At 41.4% G+C, this 26,010-nt stretch overlaps 1 protein-coding gene across 2 annotated transcripts in view; it reads right to left on the reverse strand.

The window, feature by feature from the left end:
* Positions 1-12,267: 12,267 nt before the first annotated feature.
* SLC24A2 (solute carrier family 24 member 2) overlaps positions 12,268-26,010 on the reverse strand; it is a 116,946-nt gene continuing 103,203 nt past the window's right edge. For both annotated transcript variants that reach the window (XM_086479383.1, XM_086479382.1), the window contains 4 exons: positions 22,804-22,932; positions 15,180-15,269; positions 14,568-14,734; positions 12,268-12,517 (listed from right to left, as the gene is read on the reverse strand). In XM_086479383.1, the coding sequence (XP_086335509.1) occupies positions 12,268-12,517; positions 14,568-14,734; positions 15,180-15,269; positions 22,804-22,932 (636 nt within the window). The remainder of the gene's footprint in view (positions 12,518-14,567; positions 14,735-15,179; positions 15,270-22,803; positions 22,933-26,010) is intronic.

Genomic DNA, 26,010 nt, shown 5'->3' on the forward strand with positions numbered 1-26,010 from the left:
CAGTGTGGGGAGCAGAGAGCAGCATGGACGGGCCTAGGACAGTAAAAATGGGGCTGAGGTCAGGGCATTTGTCTCCGCCATGCCTGCCCCTGCCCTTCTTAGGACAACACCCTGGCAGGTTTTAAACAGTTTTTAGCAGGACAAGTGGTGGTGGGGAGAGGCTCTCCAGGAAACTTCTTTTTTGGGGCAAAATTGTTCATTAACAATAACAAAATTTAAGGAATCTCTGCTTTTCAGTCAGTTTCTGATAAGAGCTTTGCTGAAAATGATTGCTCTGAGTGGGGAATGAACTGGATTTTCGGTAATAAGTTTTTGAAAACAGGTTATAAAATATATCAGAAAATGGGTTTACTGACACTTTTGACAGAGGCACAAATGCGGAACAATACAGCACATTAGCCTGGAATGAGCTAATGTTTTCAGTACCCAAACTAATTTTTCTTGAATAGTCTTGCATGCTGTGAGATATATAAGTCAAGCTCTTTAGAGCTAGCTTTGGTGAGCAGTATCTCGTAGCTACAAAGGGTCAAGCTACCATCCGTTAGTCAAGAAAATGGAGATACCAAATTAGCGAGAGTTGGTCATTGCCGTGGGAGGCAAATTCTGACCAGCAATATAGCATGGTTTCAAGGCAGGCAGGCAGGCAGGCAGTACATGATGACAACAGTACGTCTAGATCTTCACATGGGCCTAGAAAATTTTGGAAGTAGTTTCTCTTTGCCTTCATCCTAGTTAGCAACCAAGACCAGGAAGTAAACGGCGGGTAGGGGGGAAAGGGAGCAGTGTTTTTTTCAATGGCACGGAATTGAAACAGTGCACAAAACTGTTCCTTCGTTTTACAATAAAATTAAACTGGCTGCAGAGATACAGGAAGGAACGCAGTCTATTACATGTCCTTTTGGACAAGAATTGTAACTGAGAATTTTCTTACCAGTTTTCCTCATATCTTTCCCTCCTGCCCTGCACTCTGGAATACGGCATCACACTCAGGGTCCAGTGAAGTGGCATATTTTCCCTTGCAAGACAGCACACACAAACATGCCCTCACACCCACCTCCTCCTCTGCCTCAGACAGCAAGCCAGACCTCCTCTTTGGCTCTGGCCCAGCCCCGCTGCAGACAATCCTCCATTACAGAGGAGCCAGCACATACTATTTCACACATTTATGGCAGCAGTTAAGAGAAAGTTTTAGCAGAGGGCTAGTATTTACTCATCATTTCTGGTGGGCAGGTGAAAAGTGGTTGCAGGTAACTCAAAGCTTAGTGGGACACCTCTTGTTCATTCAAAAATCCTTGTCAATCTCTTACTTAAGCATCCCCTTTGGTGCTCCTTATCTTAGGGTATGCTGGTAACTTCTCTGCCTATGACCCTCGTATTTAGCATGTGTGAAATGGTTCAGTTATGGTTTGAGGCCTCAGAGGCAATACTGTAGATTTACAGATGAATCACTGGTACCTCATCAAACTGCCCAAAAAAACCTTGCCCACAACAAATGTATGTTGTGCAAACTGATGAGGAAACTTGCAGAAATAGGAGACGAAAGGTTGAGTAAAACATGTCTCTAGGGCTATAATCTGTAGTCTATCTCTCTGTATTCTTTGCAAGTATCTGGCAAAAATACATATTTCTCTGAGAGATGTGTGGACAAGAACAGAATTCCCTGTTTTAAAGGGAAGCACTGAAGTCTTTCCAGGGGAGGGTTCAAATACCCAGTTTTAACAGCACACATCACTTTTCTCCTTGTCAATAAACATCCTGAATATAACTACTTTTAAATGAAAAAGTAATAGTGAATGGACAGAGGTTTATTTATTCAGGCACTACAGATAAGGCAATGAAGTACTTGCTCATCGAAGGGGAAACACATGGCAAGGAAACTTGCCATCATTCCCCCATGCAGGATTAAGGAGGATATTTAATACATTTTTCTCCTTCCCCTGCTCACACCAGTCATATACCATCAAGGTCTGCTGTGTTAATGGACTTTAAATCCTTTACTTTCAAAAGTGGCTGAAGTTGAGGCAGGGATCAAATGTTACCAAGTAGTGGGGTAAGACAACGCACACCCAGAGCGCACAGCTGTGAATTATAGAATCATAGAATGGTTTTGGTTGGAAGGGACCTTGAAGGTCATCGAGTTCCAACCCCCCCTTGCCATGGGCAGGGACACCTCCCACTAGACCAGGTTGCTCCAAGCCCCATCTAGCCTGGCCTTGAACACTGCCAGGGAGGGGGCAGCCACAGCTTCTCTGAGCAACCTGTTCCACTGTCTCACCACCCTCACAGTGAAGACCTTCTTCCTAATATCTATTCCAAATCTGCCCTCTTTCAGTTTGAAACAGTTACCCCTCGTCCTGTCACTGCCCTCCCTGATCAAAAGTCCCTCCCCACCTTTCCTGCAGGCCCTCTTTTAAATACTGGACAGCCACTATAAGGTCTCCCCGCAGCCTTCTCTTCTCCAGGCTGAACAACCCCAACTTTCTCAGCCTGTCTTCAGAGGAGAGATGCTCCAGCCCCCTGATCATCTTTGTGGCCCTCCTCTGGACCTGCTCGAGCAGGTCCGTGTCTTTCTTGTGCTGGGGGCCCTGGAGCAGAACACAGCACTGCAGGGGCTGGAGGGAATAGAGCAGAGGGACAGAATCACCTCCCTCGACCTGCTGGCCACACTTCTTTTGATGCAGCCCAGGATGTGGTTGGCTTTCTAGTCTGCAAGGGCACAGTGCTGGCTCATGTTCGGTTTTTCATCTACCGGCACCCCCAGCTCCTTTTCTGCAGGGCGGCTCTTGATCCACTCATCACTAGCCTGTATCAGTGCTTGGGTGTATGCGTATTCACTTCTCAGACACAGCCTAACATAGTCTTTCTTTCAAACTCTCCATCTTCAACCTAAATTTCAAAGCATCCCATATGTGCCTCTGTGACTTGCAGCATACACCAACTTTTCTTCTTGTAGAATGTGCTTGACCTTGGGTTTTTTTTCCCATTTGGGAGGCATGAATGTCTCAGGACAATCACCATTCTCAACTCAGTCTACTTGAAAATTTCTTTTGTTGTTTCCAATCTAAAATTTTAAAGCTCTCGTATGGTTACAGACGAATGAAAAATCTCTGTCTTGAGCTCACACCTTTAGGGTTGGCACAATGCCTCATAAAAATTGTTTTGATTCACTGTGGCAGATGACTTCCTGAGGCTACTAGGGGAGGAATAGTAAGTAATAACATCTACTGCAACCTTTTCTAATTTGAGAAGATGGAAAGTTTGGTTGATTATGGGAAATTTTTAACATTACTGATTTTCTTTTGCCGTTATTTATTGAAGATCATTCTTTTGTTTAAAAGATTCATTCATCAGACTAAAAGAAAGCCAAATATCCTAGCTTGCAAGGATGACTGGCAATCCCTGAAGCTTAAACGGGAAGGTGTCAAACTGAAGAATGGCATTCAAAACAACCTGTGGCCAAACGTGTCAGTAAAGAAATGTAGGGGAACTTGGCCCAAAAGGGACCACAGGGCTCCAGACATACACAGCTCCAGTAACTTGTTGTCTGGTGGATCCACATTGGGCTGTAGATGAAAAATCCTTGTTTAACTTAATTTTAAGCTCACTGGAACGCAGATGTTTTCTGTACTCCGTATGCACAGCAGGTAGCACAGTAACATGGCAAGAGGTGTTTAGTGCTGCTTGAACCCCTATGATGAAGAGTAGCATGGTGGATCACCATTCAACCCAGAGTAGGTAGTTAAAATACTATTTTCAGAGCCATAGCAAGTCCAAGACAATTAAGATAGAAAGTACGGAGCAAATTGACACACTGTTAAGTCTTTTTATTAGTATTTATTGTTACTGTTATTCACACTTAGACAACTCAATTATGTAATGTGATTTATATGAAGAGCTCTGTATTGATATCATAAGGTGAGAAAGTATACACGCCACAGTGAAACATTCTGTAGATACAGTGAAGTAGGACCTTTGATAGAAGGGATTATTTCCGAGAGCCTATGTACAAATAAAGGTAACTTTGATACTATATACAAACTTACATTCACAGAGAATATGATTCAGAGACAGAAGATTTCATCTAGTGAATAATGATCCATACACATAAACACATGGGAAAAACTGGAATTTTCGGGGGGTTGTCTGGACTAGCTTCCATTGCAATTTTTTTTTTTTTTTAAGTTTGAAATGAGTAAGATGTGGGACTTCCTCAGATTTTTCTTACAGTAAGTTGAAAATGAGAGATGAAAGAATGTGAAAACTACAAAGTGAAACAAACAAGCTAATAAAGCTTTATTACAAAAATAGCATCTGATTGTCAGTTATAACATGCTACTATTATTTTCACATGACAATACAGTGGCCTGATCTTGCCATCTTAAGTGACAGAAATAATTTCTACTCATGTGAGTCAACTCCCCAGAGTCAGGATTGCAAAATTAAAACTGTGTAACAGAGACCTTGATAATGGAAATGAACACAAACCCAAGTGAAATCCCTTTGGCATTACGTAATTCTGATGGGGGGTTAAAAGAAATGGTTAATTTCTATTGGACAACCTGATCCTGAAAACTTTTAACTCTTTTGTAAAACAGATGTGACAGAAGTAACTCATCTCTTACAAACGTGCTAAAACTTGAGGAGCTTTCTTTACTGTCATCTCAGTGGGAGAAAGCATTAGACTAACAGGGTGATTTAATTGTTTCATTGGGCCTGACTCTGCAAGCATTGTATTCCTTCTGGGGTGAACAAGGATGCCAGGATTGCGACCCTGCTGCAAAGGCAGTGTGCAGCACTTTGTACAGTCCCACAGGGCAGCTCAAGAGTATGAGCAAACTCTCCCTGACTGACTCACAGTTTCACTAAGGCAAAACCAGATCCTGCTTTACTGTACATTTATTTGACAGTATTTTACATTATACCTTAAACAGAGACATGAAATGGATTCTTTACTTTAATATTAACGATCCCCTTATTTAGAAACCCCATACTAGTGTTCCGGGTTTTTTATGGCTTCTTTTTGCATTAAGACAACTATGTGACATAAAATAAAAATTAAAAAAATAGTAAAGTGCAAGATCTTTAAAAACGCATACAAATTTAATTGTTTGGATTCATTTTGTGTTTGATGAGCAGTGAATTTACAATAAATCTACATGAATGTACAGTTCATTTACCAGTCTCGAATTACATTATTTTTTACTCAATCTTGTCCTGGGCCATTTACGGCTCACGTAGGAATGATGCGGCCAGTTGTGTGTCTGGTCTACCCATGCTCCAAGTGGTTAAATGGCTTCTAGGCTGGGGCTGAGCTGCATCTGGCTGTCTGGGAACACGGGCTCAGCGCCACGCTAGTGTGATTACATGGCTTCTGGAGAAGACATGGCTTATGTCCAGCCAGGCAGGAGCACGGGCAGGGGAACACGCAAACTAGCTGCACCCATCTATGCAGACAAGTCCTGAGATGCCATACACTGACAACTACCAACACACAGCAGATCTACAGGATGACTTGTCTGGACTACGGGGCTGTGATCCATATACAACTTCTGTATTGGATGGGTACACTGAATTGCATCACTTCAATCTGGAAGTTACTCTCCCCAGTCCCAGTGGAAATAACAGATATCTCAATACTCAATATTCCTGTAACTGATGGCAACAGATCCAAAAAGGATCATTTTAACATCAACCAGGATGAAACCCACATCTGTTGGAGGGCTGGAGCAGGACTTTTCTCCACACTGTTGAGTGCAAACTATCCCATTTGCTGATCTCAAAATCACTTTCTGCAGATACATTTCCAGCTGCAAGTTCTTGCATCAAACTCTCCAGGAATAGCAAGAAAACAAGAATCACCTGCTCAAAGAACTAACCCTGCCTCTTTCTCAGTTAGTTGTGTCATTGTTATTTACAAGAGGTAAAATGGTGTCCGAGAATACAAGTAAACACAATTTTTCTCCTTGCACATAGCTCCCAGGACAATTATGTTTGTTATGCAAGGGCATTTATGAAATATGGTATCCTAAGATAAAAGTCTGTGGTTTTGCCCAAGTTAATGGCAGAAATCTTCTGGATTTCCGTGGGCCAGTTGTTGGAGAAGGGATTATTTCTTTGTTACAAATTAAATAAAGCCATCTGATACAGACTCATATTTGATTCAGAACATAAGTTATATGGACCACAAGATGCTATTTTAAGGAATTACTGCTGAAGGAATAATAATTAAAAAATATTGTATATCCCCTTTTTCGTAAAATATGTAATGAAGTAAAAGACAAGCAGAGAAATAATCCCTTAAAAACACCCAAACATTAAGTATATTTCTAAGCATCTATTTTTTACAGTACTTGGATTAACCACATGTTTAACCTACTGCTTTGTGGATCTTCATATCCACACACAACAGTACCATGAGTGACAGTGACCATAAACTACTTCAGAGTAGCGTATGTGGAAATTACATAGTAGGTTCATTGCCATTACAAACATCAAATGACATCTAGAAAAGCTTCTTTGTCACCCACTGTGCTTTATGCTTCATGAAGATTATGCAGACAGCCACATCAATTGAATAAATAAGCAGAGGCATATGGACACAGAATCTGTCTGCACTACAGGAAAGCACGAGCTTTCAGTAAAATAGTTAATTTAAAATACACAGAGCTTTGCTGAAAGATTTTTCCATGTCCACATGTAGTTCTTGAGGAGATCATCCTTATATCACACTTTTAATCACACTTTTATAGCATTTACCCTACAGATTTGACCATGGTGTCTTCTGCAGAGGGAAGCTGGCTTTGGGGGGTTTTGTTGTTTGTTTGTTTTTTCTAGTGGAAAAGAGCAAATACTTGTAGGACTCCAATGGTATTTTGTAGTGATGGGGCCCATTCTCTTATTTAATTCCAATTAAGTTAGTGCAGAAAATCTTTAAAACAGGTTACAATCTGACCCACAATCCTACTGAAATGCTACTGGAAATCCCTTCCAAAAATCATGTCCAACATTGGTTCTGTTCAGGTGTGATGGTGCCACAGAGAGTTGTCTATTTAACATTGCATTCTTGTATTACTTACTGTGTTGCCAACGTGGTGTTGTCCTGAAAACATTAACCTAGAACAGGATCTTGATCATAACACAGATTTCTGTATTACTTTTCCATTTATGCTTCATAGGGATGATGCAGACAGCAGCATCAATTGAACAAATGAATACAGGCATACAGACTGGTGAAAGAGGCTTCAAGCTGACCAACTCGCTGTAGAATTCAGGCAGTTTGCAAGACCAGATCCCTAGTGAAGTCATTCAGAACACTGACTGAAGAAAATAGAAATTTAATTTTGACCTCTAGGTGTAAAATGTTGAGAAACGTTTATGGATCCCACACTGAAATGGATACGAACAATGAAACACTTCATGCTGGGAAATTTGCTGTCATTGTAAAACAGGAGTATCCTAACAAGTGGTGTGCATTTTTGGCAGCATTGAGCCTAGACAGCTTACGGACATCCAGTCACTGGGTTGCACCAGCTCTCGGCTATTCTCTCAGCAGTCCAGCTTAAGGTTTTCAAACTCCTCACACATGGGACAAGGGGCCATGCTTCTTCCTCCATCCCATTCCTCTTTTCTCTACCAGCACAGCTGTTGCCTTATAATGAAAGGGCACGTCAGCGTGCAAGTTCATGAAACAGTTTACCGCAGCAGGTATGTAGAAAGCTGCCTTTATAAGTATAACCAGCTTTCACAGCCAGCCTCCACAGAAAGCACCACACAACTGAAATCTCTCCTATTACCTCTGGAGCTCAGCTGCCACTGACCACACAGTTATTCAGCTATTTGAATAAAGATCTGCCCAGCGCATGCAAGGCAGTGGGAGCTGTTAGGTATCTCATTCCTGGGGGGAAAATATTACTTTTAATATCTTTCACGAGAAATATGTTGATAGGAGCAAGCAGACACAGGAAAGAGATGAGTCAGATATATTTTAAGACAGTATACAAATGCCATTACAGGATACCAGCCCTTAGCCCTACACATAAAATTCTTTTTTTTCAGGCTGTTGATGTCAGCTCTGGACTGAAATATTCTTGGTGTGTAGGGCTTTCGATTGGTTACTCTCTTCTCCCTGCCTGCCCTCAGTGGTGCAGTAGTCTCTGCTGCTGCTGCCCTCACTTTGCAGAGTGCACCAGAGTACTCTTACAGCTCTCAAGGTTAGGCGAGGCTTTTTCCCTTCCAGTGTGGGAGTTACACCATGCTGGCCATGAAGTCAGAGGAAAAAAAAAAAAAAAAAAAAAAAAGAGAAAGAAAAAGAAAAAGAAAAAGAAAAAAAGAAAAAAGAGGAGTAGTGTACTGAAGAGAGATCAGATTTTTGCCCTTCGTTTCTTGACTTGAAATTTCAGAACAGTGAATCTGGGCAGCTTTGTATATTGTAAGGGCCCATATACACAGACCTATCATGATCCTGCACACGGTCTTTTACATTGCTGTGTCTTATTCTGCTCACTTTTCCTGGCTAACTGGGGAGGTCCCAGTGGACTGGAGAATAGCAAATGTGACACCCATCTAGAAGAAAGGCTGAAAGGAGGATCTGGGAAACTACAGACCTGTCAGTCTGACCTCGGTGCCAGGGAAGGTCATGGAGCAGATCATCTTGAGTGACATCATTAGTAATTTACAGAACATCCAGGTGATCAGGTCCAGTCAGCACGGGTTTATGAAAGGCAGATCCTGCTTAACGAGCCTGATCTCCTATGACAAGATGACCCACCTGATGGGTGAGGGAAATGCTGCGGATATTGTTTACTCTGATCTCTGTAAAGCCTTCGACACTGTTTCCCACAGAATTCTAGTGAAGAAACTGGCTGCTCATGGCTTGGATGAACACACACTCTTCTGGGTAAAACACTGGCTGGACCGACGGGCCCAGAGAGTGGTGATCAATGGAGTTAAATCCAGCTGGCGGCCGGTCACAAGTGGTGTTCCCCAGGGGTCAGTACTGGGGCCACTTCTGTTTAACATATTTATCAAAGATCTTGATGAAGGGATAGAATGCACCCTTAGTAAGTTTGCAGACACCACAAAGTTAGGTGGGAGTGTTGGTCTGCTCAAGGGTAGGAATCCCTCTGCAGAGGGACCTGGACAGGCTGGATCAATGGGCCGAGGTCAACTGTATGAGGTTCAACAAGGCCAGGTGCTGGGTCCTGCACTTGGGCCACAACAACCCCACGCAGCACTACAGGCTTGGGAGTGAGTAGCTGGAAAGCTGCCCGGTGGAAAAGGACCTAGGGGTGCTGATTGATGAGCGTCTGAATATGAGTCAGCAGTGTGCCCAGGTGGCCAAGAAAGCCAGTAGCATCCTGGCCTGTATTAGGAATAGTGTGGCCAGCAGGAGTAGGGAAGTGATTGTGCTCCTGTACTGGGCACTCGTGAGGCCGCACCTCGAGTACTGTGTTCAGTTTTGGGCACCTCAACACAAGAAAGACACTGAGGTGCTGGAGAGAGTGCAGAGAAGGGCAACAAAGCTGGTGAAAAGCCTAGAGAACAAGTCTTACGAAGAGCAGGTGAGGGAACTGAGGCTATTTAGCCTTAAGAAAAGTAGGCTCAGGGGAGACCTCATTTCTCTCTACAACTACCTGAGAGGACATTGCAGAGAGGTAGGTGCTGGTCTCTTCTCACAGGTAATTAATGATAGAACAAGAGGGAACTGACTCAAGCTGCACCAGGGTAGGTTTAAGCTAGACATTAGGAAAAAATATTTTACTGAAAGGGTTGTCAGCCATTGGAATAGGCTGCCCAGGGAGGTGGTGGAGTCACCATCCCTTAATGTGCTTAAAGGTCGTTTAGATGTGGTACTTGGAGACATGGTTTAGGGGTGTACTTGGTGAAGTGGCGTTGTTGGTTGGACCTGATGATCTCAAAGGTCTTTTACAACCTGAATGATTCTATGATTCTATGACTTGGGAAGGGATGGCCTGTATTAAGCACTGCCATCAGAAATAAAAGCATTTGGTGACTCCTCTGGGACAGATTATACTGTGGAGTCAGCTCTGTATTTTGGAATACCTGTTTCATTTGAGCTCAGAATTTGGGTTACAGATTTGCTTTCACAAGTTTGCTGTTCTTGTCAGCAGAGGGCACCGTAGGTATGTATATACCTACCTTTCCGTCGTGTACACCCGTAGAAACAAATGTTAGGACGTGGGCAGCACTTTCGTTAAGACAGGATCTTAAATGCAGACAAATTTTTGCTCACAATGAGAGAAGCTCAGATTAAAAAGCACGAAGAAGCAAGAGATGTTGCATATGTATTGTTAAGATCAAATACTGATTCTTAATGTAGCTAGGACTTAATACCTTAGGGCAAGACATGAGTAGCAGACATTGTAACTCCTAGTTTTCTTGCTTTTGTTCATTAGTATCTCACTTTTTTCTTCATGATATCACATAATATTAACATTTTAGTAATTTTAATGTGTATTTTTTACTGTTTTCTCTACTATTGTTTTCTGTCAAGTCCTTACTGTCTAACCAGATACATCATATACAAACACATGTAACAGGGAAACAGTAAAGGACAAATGGGATGAGTGAGAAGCAAACAGCATGGAACACAACAAAATAGACAAGACAAAATGTGCTGAGCCTTCTGTTACACAGCTGTGAGCACAGCATTGCCATTGTGAGCACAATATGAATACAAAACAATGCTGAAACAGGTCACAGAAATGTGCTGAAATTTCATGAACTCTAACTGCACAAAAAACTTGAACAAACAAACGATGATTATCTGAAATAAATTTAACACCCATTCCAGTCCTCCCATTTTTTTTTTTTTTAATCATCCAAACTACAGGAAAGCTGAAAATTTTGTTGCTTTCTCCCTTCTTTTTTTTTTTGTTCTAGGTTTGGACCTTCTTCTCTCAGGAATTCAGTAACAGAATATTGCATTTTCACTCCTTCTGGGGCTTCTTTAGACATTCACACTTCCAGCAGTACTGAAAAAAAATTCATGTAGGTTTCCTGCAGCTCCACTATATTTAAATTGTTAGTTTCTCCTACCTAGTTTCAAGATTTTTAAGAGCAAATATGAACTGCCCCAGCTTTGTACATCAGCTGGGCATCTTTTCCAGCAATAGCTATATGTAGCTGTGAAGGTCCTTACACTCCAAGTAATAGTGAAAGATAGCCTGTAAAACATATATCCACTTCGGCATTCAGGCTGCCACTTTACAACCACTTCTATTTTCTTTATGAAATACTATGCATAAGCAAATTAGCCTTTTTCTCCCAGCATGAAAAGGCAAACTCATAATGATAACAGCATCTGAAAGCCATTGGTACTGTTGTTGGTATTGCTGCATTAGAAAAAATGGTGTGTTCACATAGTAGTTGTGTGATCTCTCTGCATGCTGCGTTGCTATTAGAGAAGAAAGAGTATCCCCATTCTGGTCTTTGCACGTGAATGCAATGAAAATCTGCACCAGTTATGAAACGGCCAGGCAGCATGGCCCCTTCAGTGCCAGAGCCAGAGTTTCCAGAGTCTGAAGAGTTTTGCAAGATGTAATAAAACACCATTAACATCCTGCTCACTGCCACTACAGACCTGTGATGCAGAGGATCAGAATACTGATGAAATTCCTGGCTTTGCTGAAATCACATCACATAAATTCACTCACATGAAGAGATGCACAAGCTCTTCCCTGTCCGTGACTCATGCCATCAGTGTATGCTTTCCACTCAGGAGTTTCAGCAGATTATCAGAAAAATCTCATACCAGGGTGTGTGGGGGGTGGTGCCTCCACAAAGTTAGTATTAGCATTCCCCTTAGAAGATGAGAGCTCTAAGAACTGAGTATGCTGTGTGTCTGTGTATACTACTAGAGAGAATGAGAAGTCTGCAGGTATGCACCATAGGCATAGGAGAAGCAGCAGCTTTCACTGTTTCCGTGTGTGCGCGCAGCATCTCCAGTACTGAGCGGTGAGGATGTTCTGCAGCAGACAAAGGAAACCTCAGCACAGCTGTACTCAGCCCTTCACGTGACTGCACTGTCCAGCAGCGGTCATTCTTCAGCTCTGAGATCCACCCTTTGTATCCTTTTATTTCTTTCTCTCTTTTAAAATTGAGGGAGAGGAAATTTACAAATCCATGGGTTATGTTATTCTCATAGAAACTTTCCATTGTGGTTTTTCGCTGTTTCATTTTGTTATATATACTTTTTTTGGAATAATTTTTTTTTTTTTTTTTTTCCTCAAGAAACAGCACTTTCCACTAGATGGAGACAGGACACTGGATAACTTTGTCCTCCAGGAGGACACTGACAATTAGGAACACAAAATAAAGCCCAAACATGAGAAAGCCCAGGATTTTATTCATCCTCCACTTGCAGAAAGCGATGGAGAGGATGACAAAGAGCAGCATGATGAAGAGGAGGACAATCGCACAGAACAGACCATTGCTGCTGACTGTCACTGCTGCAAAGCTGTTAATCACAGCATACAGGAGCCACGGAAGAGGAAGGCTGTTAAGAAACAGAAAAATACATTGGAAACATTGCAGAGATGCAGAAAGGGGCACTAGAAAGTTTCTGGAGGCACTTCAAAACAACCAGATGCCTCTTGCATAACGTGAGGCATGAAGAGTTTCAACTCTTCTAATACATAATCTAATTTCTCAGTTTGCTTGTGGTTCTTGGGGAGAACACATGGGATTTAGGCTCCCCACTCTTCCACCAGTTACAATGGTGAGTTGCATTTCCCTTGGCTGACAAATCACCTGGCATCCTGTCTGTGAGCAGGAAGACCCCTTTCATTAGCTTCTGGATTTCAGACCATCTATGGATGAATCTACTTCCACTCTCTTTCCAAGATCCTGCATGACAGGAGGGTGGGTGGCATAAAGACATGTCCTTGCCATGAAGAACCAGCACTCTGCAAGGTGCTGCCCCCAAAATTTGGCCCTTAAAACTCTTGATCCACATTTACTGTATAAACCTGTGTTAAAATGTGAACTTGAACTGAACTCCAGCTTAATTTCTATTTCTGTATATGCTGTCATTGCATTTCTCATCTCTAATGCCACAGAATGAAGCAACATCCCTCTGGAAGATGTCAAGCTGAAATAAATATTTAAGCCACTGATCGGAGCTTAGAGGGCTTAGAAAGCATGAAGAGATCTGTCAGAAGCTCACAACATTCAAACTTTGAATAAGCAGCTCAAGGGAGAATAATTTATTACAGCCTCAGTACTAACTACACCAGCCTACAGCTCAATTGTGACATTTCTGTTGTAAATATACCAGGTTCAGCAGACTGGTACAGGATGACAACATTTCCATTGGCAGAAAGACTAAAAATTTTAAGAAAATTAAGAAAGCATTGTGAAAGTTTTGTAAAGCACTGTACGTGCTCTAAGTTGAAGCACATGGTGGTGAATAATATTTTCTTATATTTTGCAGGTCTGTTGCTTACAGTTGCTATTTCAAACACTTTATGCTCCTGGATTTATAGAAAAACGTGTTACTGCTGTGTCCAAAGGTACTGCTATTAGCTAACAGATGGAGTCAAAAAGCCATTTACTATCCACTCTAACTTCAGGATCTCTTTTTGTACCTGTGCTGTTGCTGGTATATTCGGCAGCAAAAACCATGATCTGTTCTGTGGCTAAGCTGTTCAGGACTACAACTGTGACTAGACCTGTACTTCTGTGTGTGTGACAGCAAGAAATAACCAAAGATGGAGAAACTGAGAGCATGGACATGATTCTCAGTGCCTCTATCCTGTGTTGAAGACATGAATGTGGGAATAAAGACAGAGTTTGTCTGTATCTTTCCACATTTTTGAAACACTGAGACATTTCAACATTTATGGACCTGATCTAGCTTTGTCTCAAAAGTTCAAAAGGGAATATGAATTCCAACTGCATGCCACACATCATTATCCTAGAGCTGCCGTGAAGCAGTAAAGTGTAAACAGCACATTTCTGCACAATCTTATGTGGCTTCACATTGTCAGAGCTATACAAAGGGTCCTTTGTGTTAATAGAGAATTGGTTGGTAATTTGGGACTTGCCAGGTATATAAAAAAATCACGTCAACAACAGCCTGAACAAGTTACACAAGACAATGACATTCTGTTTTTATTACGGCAAACATATGAATACCGCAGAGGCAATGAATGCTCCTGATCATCATTTATAAAGAAAGCTCTAGTCTAAGCATAATGAGTTGCAACATAAACAAACAAGAGCAACCTGACAAAATCACAAAAAGCTTCAGAAATTCCTTCTTGGAAGAATGCTCTTGCATACTTTTTAAAGTGCAATTCACTTGCCTAGGCAGCTCTGCAATGTATTGAAGACAGAATTAGGCAACAAATTTGTATCAATTCTGTCATGCAAATGTCTATAAACTTCTGAGCACTTGAAATAGTAACATGCATATTTGCATCACTCTCCTTTTTAAGCATCAACAGCAGAAAATTGTTGTAGGCTACACCTTACAAAACCATGGCAATATGTTAAAAACAAAAGACTTGTTAAAATAGATACAATTTTCTTGCTGTAGGACTTACCCCACTGTGATGTCAAATATGTTGCTTCCAACAGAACTGGATACAGCCATGTCCCCCAGACCTTTGCGTGCTACAATAACGCTGGTAATAAGGTCAGGGATGGATGTGCCAGCAGCTAGAATAGTCAATCCCATGATTTCTTCACTAATACCAATGGTCTCTCCAACCTAAAAGGGTTCAAGCAAAACAGCAAAAAAAAGGTCCTGTGGTAAAGAAATGCTTCTTGCTGTAAATCTGTTTAACCAGGAAAATTATCCTGGAGCTTGCAGACTAGCTTGGAGAACATAGGAAAGACTGGAGAATTACTCATTTTCACATATTTCCACGTTTCAGAAGAAAGGTAAGATTGTCAAATAGAACCAGTACGTATTGACAAGGGGTTGCTGATGTCTCTGATGTTACCAGAATGATCAAGCCCTGTAGTCAGGACAAACACAGCTCTCTGAACTACTTTCCATCTACTGAGTAGTGATTTACTTCATCCATGGTTGCAGCTCCTAAAATAAAGCACTACTCAGCATGAGACAGATGATGGACTCTGATTCTAAGTGATCTCTCACAGTGCAAAACACAATGCACGGTTTGTATTTTGTACCAGTACCACCTCCTTACCTGATGTGCCCACCAGACCATTAAGTAAGAAAAAAATGCAATCCAGCTGATAGAGCCAAAAAATGTGATAGGAAAAAATTTTCTTGAGCTCTGAAACAGAAACAAAGAGAATCAGTGAACACCTATGTTGAATGCTGATGTGCTGTACTCTGATTTGCTTCTCAAAATGAGAGTGGCTTTTTCTGATCACTTGTTCTGACCAGCTATTCTTATCATCATCAGATGATCAAAATAAATGCCAAGAATAGTAAGAAACAGACTACCTACATGGGTATATACTTACCTACACCTCATTCTTCCAACCACTTCAGTTGTAAAATAATGCCTCCTAACAACTTGCATGATGAATGGCAAGTTTTGGCTTGTCATTTTTATCATAGTCTGTTATGCTGCAGTTTGTGTATATGTTTAGCTGAATGATGTTTGATTTCTAAATTTGTTAATAACTTCATGCTTACTCAGTAAGAATGTTTTCAAATTTCTAAAACAGTTACCTACACCTTTCATTCATACATCAACAACTTTGTGCAACACCTTTCACAGTCAGTATACCAAAGGCTGCCATATGATGGAACTGAAAAAACACACCTCTCAAATTTATTAGGGCATCAACTTTTCTTGGGAAAACAACCCACTTTCTCAATTAGTACAGAAGATACATTAAGCACATATTTGCCATGCCTTTTGTAGAGAAGTTTGTTATGTAAAAATATGTAAAACACTCTGAGGCCCTTCAATCGATTAAAAAATCCGTGTAACACCAAAGTAACTTAATTTTCAGTGCCTCCCTTACTAATTTCAGACTTTGAGTATATAGCGTTCTTTTAGCCAATGAATGGATTATATTCAGACTAATGATTTATTTTGGTTTATGGACTTTCCAGTCTTTTGCATCATCCATATTTCCTACTGGCTACCTAGATCTATGTCACAAAAGGAGATCAAGTTAACTACTAAAGGAAGGAAACATGACTGCAGTACTGTACCACGCAATCACTGTCTAAATCAAATTGGTGTTTAAAATGAAATTTGTAGTGTGAACGAATACTACCAGTCTTGAATGAAACCACAATCTTTGTGGACATCTGCCTTCTGAACACAGATCCTCACCTCAGATGACTTCTGACAGGCCACAAGCAGAATCCTATAAATTTTCATTAATAACCAGTAAGACTGCTTGTAGAAGGATACCACTTTGAATATTTGTTCCAGCTACTGCTCAATCCTGCACTACCTTTTCCTGTTAAGTCCTTGCTAAATCCACTTCCACTTTTTGCTCTGCAGGGAATTCCAGAATTTTTGGGCAGTGCACCTTCCCTGTACCCCTCTCCAACGCTGGACATTCTCCTGGTGCACCAGGAGACTTAATAGCCATTATGACTTAATGTGGGTCATTCCTAGGTGTTGTGTGAACAGACAGGACTGCGAGGCTTTCCCTGAACATGACTTTTGGAGACGATATACTATTAGGATTTTGGCAGTTCAGCTTGCTCAAGCCATGGTAAAGCCCTCTTTTTTAAGGAGTCTACAGAGCTGCGCAGCCAGCTTTTCTTGTATAACAGCCACAAGGGGCATTTATATGGGTCAGTCTCAAGTTTAGGAACTGATCAGCATGGGTCACTGTGGAGTAAGAGGTGCTCAGTGAACTGGGCTGTCTATTAGAGCTGGTCATGCAGGAATGACCCTGTCTTTTGTCAGCTGAACCAGAAAAGAGCGAGGGTGGTCTGCAGCTCATTGAAATTGTGTAGACTCTTTCTGCTGATGTAAATGGAATGAGATCAGGTCATTACTGATGGGAGAAACATAAAGTCAGCAATGTCAATTGTGCACACTCATCTACAGGAGGGGACAATTAAAAGGTCCGTATCTGCTCTAGCAGCAGGTGCAGCTGTAGCCTGTGCTACAGAACACTTACTCCCTGTGGGCTCTTACATAATGCTAAATGCCCTCCTGAAAACTGAGCTCATAGACATTGACTAACATGACCTGTACAACTCCATGATTGAATATACATAGGAACACACATTAAAGATGGTACAGATTTAACAACACTCCCAAGCCCCTTCATATATAAATAAATAAATGCACTTCTGTTGGAGTAAGAACATAATTCCATTAGGTGTTTTAAAAGAATTATCTTTAAATATAGGCATAAATAGCCACAATGGCACCTCAAAACATCCTTTTCGTATAATTTCCATTCTTGTCACAAGCACTGTTTCTAGATCTGCCCAGGGTACTTTGGTTGATATGCTTCTTAACTGCTTCTCAATTCTTTAGAGAGCAAACAGAGTTACTTTTCAAAACAGAGTTCTAAATTTTTATCAAATCAGAAAATCTGATAATGAGCTTCTGATGTTTAAACCTACTCAGATGGACTTTTAATTTTAAAATCAAAACTCTACATGCATTGGGGGACAGAAGACCTTAATCTGAAAAGGAACACAATTTGAAAGGAACACAGCAATGGGTGTTTGAATAGTGATCTGACACCAGTGGAAGCAGAATTGAATCCAGAAGGGATAAATTAATCTAAACAGCAATTTCCTTTTTTCAAAAAACCTAAATGACTAGTACTTCTTTTTCACCATTCTTAGTAGCCAACTCTCAACTTTCAACATTTTTTGTCTTCCTTGCAAAAACCAGAATTTTCTGGCAACACATACGGTGAATGAGATGACGAAGCAATAAGCAGCTGGTCACAAAATCTACACAGACCACATCATAGCAATGCAATTTGAATAATCACTTTGAATAATACAACACTCAAGATATAAGAATACATTGGCTTATGCAAAACTAATACAGCAAGGGCTGCAGTGGCCAGTAAAAGCTCTCTGTCAGTGCGACTAAATATACCAAATGGTTCTTGCAAAATAATGAGGCATTGCCTGAGTCAGACACCCACAGAATTTGGATGGATAAGAATTACGAGTCAGTAACTTTGCAGTTACTGTATATTCCTAGCTTGTCTCAGCCAATCATCTCCCAGTAAAATTAACTGATAAGCAGCAGTTCAAGACTAAGAGTACTTTAATAGGCTTAACAGTTCCATTGCCTATTTTAAAAAAGGGAACACCTGAATTCAAAACAGACAAAATTTAAAGTTTGTACATATCACAGGTGATGAAATCAAGAATGGAGTCCATAGATGCTGCTACGTAATCTGCATATACATGAAATTTTTAAAAAGTAGTAATGAGAGTACCAATTCTTTTTCAGATGCTGGATTTTATTTCCAGAGTATCACAATAATCATCATGCTTATTTTGCAGCTAATGACAGCATTCTTTTGAGATTTATCTTACTGCAACTCCCTAGCACTCAGAAATACAGAGAGCTGCCAATTCCAAGCATTTTCCTAGAAGAATTAGTCAGAGACAGCAGACAGCAACAATTCTCTCCACCTTTTCTAGTAGCTGTTGTGATGGCTGCTTTGTAAAGACAGAGAGCCCAGTTTATTACCAGTTGGTTCTATTGTGGTCATGGTAACAGACAAATGAGAAAAGACATGGCTCATTCAATTCATACACTATTTTCTTTTAACAAAAGAGAAAGAATTTTGTAGTTTCATTGTAGATTGTTTGGATTGCTACCAGTCCTGTCTATCAGCAACCTTAAGGACATTTTTCTTGGTACATTTCTGTATTGATTTCATGCCAGTGCCTGAAAAACAGGACTTTAAGTAGCAAGAATGATCCAAGTACAAAGGTCTTTCTTCTAAAAGCCTGACCCTGAAAGATAGTGAGTGCTTAATAATTTGTAAAGGAATTGTCATAATTTTAGTCAGTATTATTACCAACATCTTTTCTTTACCTTCAACCTGAATGAATCATATGTTTGTCTTGCACATAAATGTATCATCTGCATTGCAAGCTTTGATTTTCCTTTCATACTTGACAGTACTTAAATCTGATTACTCAGAACCTGCTCCTGTAACTGGATCTGTGCAGGAACATCTTGTCCTTGTCCCCTTGGTAACAGTGCATCTCTGTATGGCAACAAGAGTTCATGTAAGTTGTACCTCTTCATTGGTAATGGAAATCTGCAGTTACAACAAACTGCCCCACATGAGTCCAGTGACAGCAGGACTGGAGCCCCAATAGCGATTTTTCTGGCTTCTAACACAAAGGGATGGACAGCACAAAACAAACTTTTGCAATAACAATTGAGATGGTGTTCAATATCTGCCACTGACCCACTGGGCCACCTTGGTCAAGTAATTTTCCTTTCAATCTTTCAATATCCTTCACGGCAGGAGATGGACAGTTACATTTGTGGCCTTTACAGAGCCACTGGGGAAATAAGCTACTGGTACAGGAAAAATGTCCGTTATTGTTCAAAACACCCGAACAAAAAGTCAGGTACAAAATTCCCCAAGGGCACACCTACCTCTCATGTACTGCCAGCAACATTACCGATGTCATAGTAAGGATTTTAATACACACTGGCTTAACGTGAGCAGGTCTTATTAAGGCACTAAGCACACATTAAACCATGTCAGCTACTGAATCAGCTGAGAGTTAGTTAACTAATGCATAACCTATTCTAAGTATACAAAAATCTGCAAATGTGTACACCAGAGCATAATACGGCAGCAAGGATTTTGCTAACTTTATAACCAAAGACCTTCTATATGAAATAATTTTCCTAGAGCTTCTGGGTCTCATGGAGCTAAATATAGCTTGGTATAGTACAAGCAAATGCAGTCAAACTGTCTCCATTATTTGGAGATAAAATACACTTTAGAAAAGAGACTCTAGGAGGAAAGAACTCATTTTTGAAAAGTGGACACCCATAGAGGATGTCAAAGGCTCCATATGGTCTCTCAAATCAGTATATAGCACACCAGTGTTCAGTTTATATATATCCACATGCTAATTTGAGCATCCTGATGCAGAATATGGGTTTCTGACTAAAATTACCACACTTGCAAATCAAGCCTCTGATAGTAGGCCTACCTACAAAATCTGTTTAAGTATCATTTTAGGTTTGTTTTAACTTTTGCCTCAGAAATTTCATAGAAAGTTGTTTTCTGATGCACATGCTGAGCTGTGATACTGGGTTCGGTTTTTGTTAGGAAGGGAATAGCAGGGATGGAACACAGGCGTAAGTGAGAATATTTGAGACAAACACACTAATGAAGAGTCCATGAAAAATTAAGACAGTTTATGCAACCATCTGGTTAATTCTTTGACAGCAATGTTCAAAGTAAGCAGCTTGTCATACTGGTACAGCCTGTTACCTCTTCTGTTATTACTACATATAAATATAAATTACATTTATTTTACTTCTGTATAAGAAGCTACTCCTTTCAGTGAATGAAATTTTAAAACTCTGTTGCCCACTGATGTATCTGGCATATACGATTGTGCTTATTTTTTGCGTTACAGCAGGGTATTTTAGCTGTAGGATGTCAGCATGCCAGTTCTGTTGTAAACAATACTACTGTTAATAATCACACACATCACACACTAGCACACAACTTTTTGAGATATTCACTTCCCAAAACCCTCATTGCAACAACTGTTCTCATTCGTACAGTACAGAATATTGGATAAGGCAGCGGGATCGAGTGCACCCTGAGCAAGTTTGCAGATGACACCAAGCTGAGTGGTGCAGTTGACACGCCTGAGGGACAGGATGCCATCCAGAGGGACCTGGACAAGCTGGAGAGGTGGGCCCATGTGAATCTCATGAAGTTCAACAAGGCCAAGTGCAAGGTCCTGCACCGGGGTGGGGGTAATTCTCATAATCAAAACAAGCTGGGGGATGATGTGATAGAGAGCAGCCCTGCTGAGAAGGACTTGGGGGCACCGGTGGACAAAAAGCTGGATATGAGCCAACAACGTGCGCTTGCAGCCCAGAAGACCAATTGCAGCCTGGGCTGTATCAAGAGGAGCGTGGCCAGATCTACTCTGTTCTGGTGAGACCTCACCTGGAGTGCTCTGTCCAGCTCTGGGGCCCAGAGCACAAGAAAGACATGGACCTGTTGGAAAGGGTCCAGAGGAGGGCCAAAAAAATGATCAAGAGGCTAGAGCACCTCCCCTATGAAGAAAGAGTTGGAGTTGTTCAGCCTGGAGAAGACTCTGGGGAGACCTTATAGAGGCCTACCAGTACCTGTGGAGGGCCTAAAGGGAAGGTGAGGAGGGACTGTTTACAAGGGCACGAAGCTATGGGACAAGGGGCAATGGTTTTAAACTAGAAACGGGTAGATTTAGATCGGATATTAGGAAGAAGTTCTTTACCATAAGGGTGGTGAAGCACTGGAACAGTTTGTCCAGAGAGGTGATGGGGGCCCCATCCCTGAAGACATTCAAGATCAGGTGTGATGGGGCTCTGGGCAACCTGTTCTACCTAAAGATGTCCCTGCTCACTGCAGGGGAGCTGGACTAGATGACTTTGGGGGTCCCTTCCAGCCCAATGCATGCTATCATTCTACATGTCTATTGACATTAACTTCAGATTTTCAAAATTCAAAATAATGCACACACTTGTTTCCTAGCATTTGGGGCCAAATTACGAAAAAAAACTACAGGGATGATTTTGAATGATAAAAGGAGGGTATAAACACAGAAATAAACAATCTTGAAATTCATGTAGTATGTTCTCTGTGTTACAAACAAAAACTGTTTACCAGAGTTTTTTGAAAACTTTAAGAAAAGAAAGCTTAAAGATTGGAAGGGAAAATGTCTGTTTATATCCTTTGAGAAACCTTTATCTAAAAACAAATCAGAGGTCTTATTTTAGCTTGTTTCTTGCACTGAATTGCAGTTTTTCAGTGTGTGGGATGGCAAAATTTTTCTGTGTGTGTGAGGCGAAAAAAGGACTCAGGGTGTTGATTTATAACCTTGTAAGCTGCACATCCCCCTCTTGCAGCGGTTTCAAATCTATTTTTGATCCAGAAAGGAAAAGAGATTAAAACACTACTGAAGGATTTTTTTCAGCTCTTTACTTTTTTTCTTTTACCTTCCATGAGCCTCCCCAGTCAGGTTCATTTGTGTATGTGAAAATAAAGTGGTAAGACTTGATAATTTGTCACAATAAGTCATTTGTGTTAATAATAAGTCTTAGATTACTTCAAGCTGTGTTTGGGACTAAACTAACAAGTATTTTACACATGAAAGGACTTAAGATTTCATTATAGTACAGAAATTAAAAGATAACAAGTAGAAGACAAAGATCTAGTAGAACACGCTTTAAGAGAAATGCGTATCATTAGTTTTGAACCACAGAGAAAATTTTGACAGTCTAAAATCTTTCCAGTTGTACCCTTTAGGGCACTGCAGATGGACAGACTTTCTCAGCACTTATGTGATATTCAGTGGAGGACTAGAAATGCAGATGTGAAGGCCCCAAAGAAGTTTTAAGAGTTTTCACTTTCTGTCATGAAGTATTAATGAACATGAATGGCAATCTGTATAGAGTTATTACCAACCAGTTGCCCATAAGCACCCATTTGAAGATTTGCAGACTGATGTCATGACACCTTCTTCAAAGAAGAAACTATTAAAAAAAATAATTAGCTCTATTTTTACATAAATCCACTACAGTCCCTTTTTGGCAATTAGCTAGAGAGCCACCCTGTTGTGCTGAACACACCAACTTACAGTAAGTTACTTACAGGTTTTCTGACATCAGGGAGGGAAGCCCACAGTGGAAAAACAATGGGTAATACAATAAGGTAGGTGAGCTGCTTGCGTGGGGTGTCAGGCCAGGCCAGGCTGAGAGGCTGGTCCTCATCCTCTTCATTCTGTAAGAAAAGCCACAGTGAGCAGAATATTGAATGGATTAAGGAGGTTAGGGATTCTTTAAAGATGAGTCCTGAGGACTGTGCTGTGTTTCAGTGAGAACCCATGGGGTCCGAAAACAGTGCATTAACACCACACCTACCTAACAAGATTAGCTAGGACACAGCAAAAAGATTTTGGCCAGACTATGAGGTATCCCTGCAGCACAGGTTGCCTGAGGACATCCTTGTGCGGCTATGCAGACCAGTGATGCTGGTCCTTTGGGATTCCCTGGGGGGAACCTTGTACCTCTCCTGTGACTTCCCACAGGCTCTCCCTTGGGATATGGGCTAGTCTAGTCAGGGATCAAAAACTGGTCTGGACTGCATCAAGCCTGGCCACATACACAGAGACAGGGATAGAGACAGAGACAGAGGTAGATAGAGATATATGTGTGTATGTGTGTGTGTACACACACACACATACACATGCATATAAATGGAAATACATAGATGTGTGCATATATATATATGTACACATACCTCTAACTGCAAGTTTTTGTAAGTAACTTTAAAAGTTTCTATTTAAGAGATATAGATAGATAGACAGATAGATAGATAGATGTATTTTCTTGTTCATGGGACTGCAGGACAATTTGGGCTGGCAGGGACCTGGGGAGTTCCACTTCTCAGCTGGAGGGGTCAGACTAGGCTACTCAGAGCTCTGCCCAGTCAATTTGTGAAACCACCAAGGATGGAGACGGCCTAACCTCGCTGAGCTCCCACTCCACCACTGTGTTGTCCTCGTGAGGAAAAGGCTTCTCCTTATCTCCAGCCTAAGCCTTTTGTGTTTAGGCCAGTCACAAGGCAGCAGTCTTCTTAACAACTTGGTGCTAAAACTTAAGGAAAGACATTCTTCTCCCATTTTGTGTAGCTGATCATATCAATCTCTAGTCTCCTTTTCTGTGTATGCTGTTCACTCGTCGTCTCTATTACAGGTAGGTGTAGAGGGACCTTCTCCCACTATAGAAAACCTTTTGGCTGCCAAACACTTCTCTTTCCTTAGACTGCTTCTGCTAACCAAATGGAGCCCTCTCAGACTGCCACACAAAGAAAGCCAAGTGAGCATGATTCAGCCTTTTGGGTGTATGTATTAAAATCACTTTTTAATTTTTAACATAGGTAGGCAATGTCTCCAGAATTGCACATGATTCTAACTTATACCACAGAATAAGAAAATGACAAAAAAAAGGCCTAAATGGTTCTTTCATATGGATGTGTGTAGTGCAAACCCTATTAGGCCTGTGGAAAGATTCCTAGAGAGCCCAGTGAGAGCTGGGCCCTGGGTCAAAAGAAGCTTGATCCAAGAAGAAACCTGGTGAAAACGGTGTTTGTTTGAGACCATAAGAGGTATACAACTACTTCTTCATGTAGAGTTCTTGTTTTCCTCTTTTGCAAAAAGATAATAATTGAGAATTCAGTCCTCTGCAGTGTGCAAGTTACTCTTCCCATAGATCTGTAATATAGGTTTCTGGTCAGTTACTGCACTGTCTTAAGATTGCTTACATAAATCTTTGACAATGCTAAAAGAAGCAGATATTTGAATGACCACATCAGTTTTCTTTTTCTAGGCAAAAGAATTATTGATGAAATGTCACCATATGTTGGTATTGTTCATAACATTTTCTACTTACTGCTAGTTTTAATTGAAGAGCCTGTCTTAATTATTCTACTGTTATGAAATCCTGACTTTTTCAACTACTCAGCTACCTGAAGTGATCAGTACCTACAGAAGCAAGCCCAACTCTTAGCTCAGGCTCTTCCACTATGACTGTATCACCTGACACCGATGGACTGGAAGCAAATCCTTGTTTACCTCTTGACACATTAGACAGGCTGCAGCTACTTCGACAACTGTGTTGATGTCAACAGAAGACAATATTTTGTTAGCCACTACACTCTGTGAAACTCCCAAGTTGCATGACTGTAGGATGACAGTAAAGTGAAGCGGTCATAATAGATATAATCATGAAAAGATTTAAAAAATTGTACATAGGCACAATTTGTCATGTTCCACACAGTACTTAAGATACTCCTGAACAGCTTAAAAGGCTAGCTTTCGGCTTTAGCTTTCAGCTCTTTACCAAAGCAGGCAGGTAATGTACTTCACTGCTGTGATCTATTGAAGCCTGACTTTTGGGGCACTGAACTGCTGCAGAAGTTTGTGGGGCTACTTCCTAAAACCCAAAGCCATTCCTTTTCCATTCTAGTAGATGCTGTTGGGGTGGGAAAATCCATCTGAGATGGATGTTCAGCTTTGAAATATGATGACTGAGGTAAAATTTGAGCAGAAAAGGACCAATTGAAGGGTTGCCTAGGTAACCCTTTCTGAGTGGCCGGTGTATAATTCAAGCAGTAGACTCAGCTGGAATAAAGCTCCATAAATGAATGCTTCATAAACAGCACTGAATGACAAAGTACTTCCTGAATTGCCATCCTGAGAGATTAGCCATGATTAACAACTGTATTTAATCACAACAAAAGCTTTACATTAGTCTGAGTTTGCACGAGTCTGCAAAATGTACAGAAATTAATACCTAAGTTGGTTCACGCAGTACTGTACCAGGTCACACTGTACTTCAACATTGGGCGTGTGGTGGTTTGGTGTCTGGCAGGTTTTGGTGCGGTTTTGGCAATGGGGGAGGGGGCTACAAAGGTGGCTCCTGTACAAGAGGCTTCTAGAAGCTCCCCAGGCTCCAATTTCGGACCTGCCTCTGGCCAAGGCCAGACCAGTGACACCTCTGCGAATGCCTATTTCAGAGTGAAAGAAGCCGTAGTTGCTGTCTCAGTTTTGTCTGTCTGTGTTGGTGAGTGGGAGAGAGAAGGGGGTTGGGAGAGAGAGAGCCCTGCGGACCCCCGGTCAGTGAGGCAGGAGAGGGGCAGCTGTGCCGGAGCAGAGGTTCCCCTGCGGCCCGCGGTGGGGTGGCGGCTGAGCCCCTGCAGCCCCTGGAGCCCAGCGGTGGCCCAGAGGTCGCCCTGCAGCCCGCGGAGGGCCCCGGGCCGGAGGAGCAGGGACCGGGCCCGGAGCAGAGCGCGGCTGCG

The sequence above is a fragment of the Leptosomus discolor genome, chromosome Z, assembly GCF_034619465.1.
Source record: "Leptosomus discolor isolate bLepDis1 chromosome Z, bLepDis1.hap2, whole genome shotgun sequence".
In the NCBI taxonomy this organism is placed as follows: Eukaryota; Metazoa; Chordata; class Aves; order Leptosomiformes; family Leptosomidae; genus Leptosomus; species Leptosomus discolor.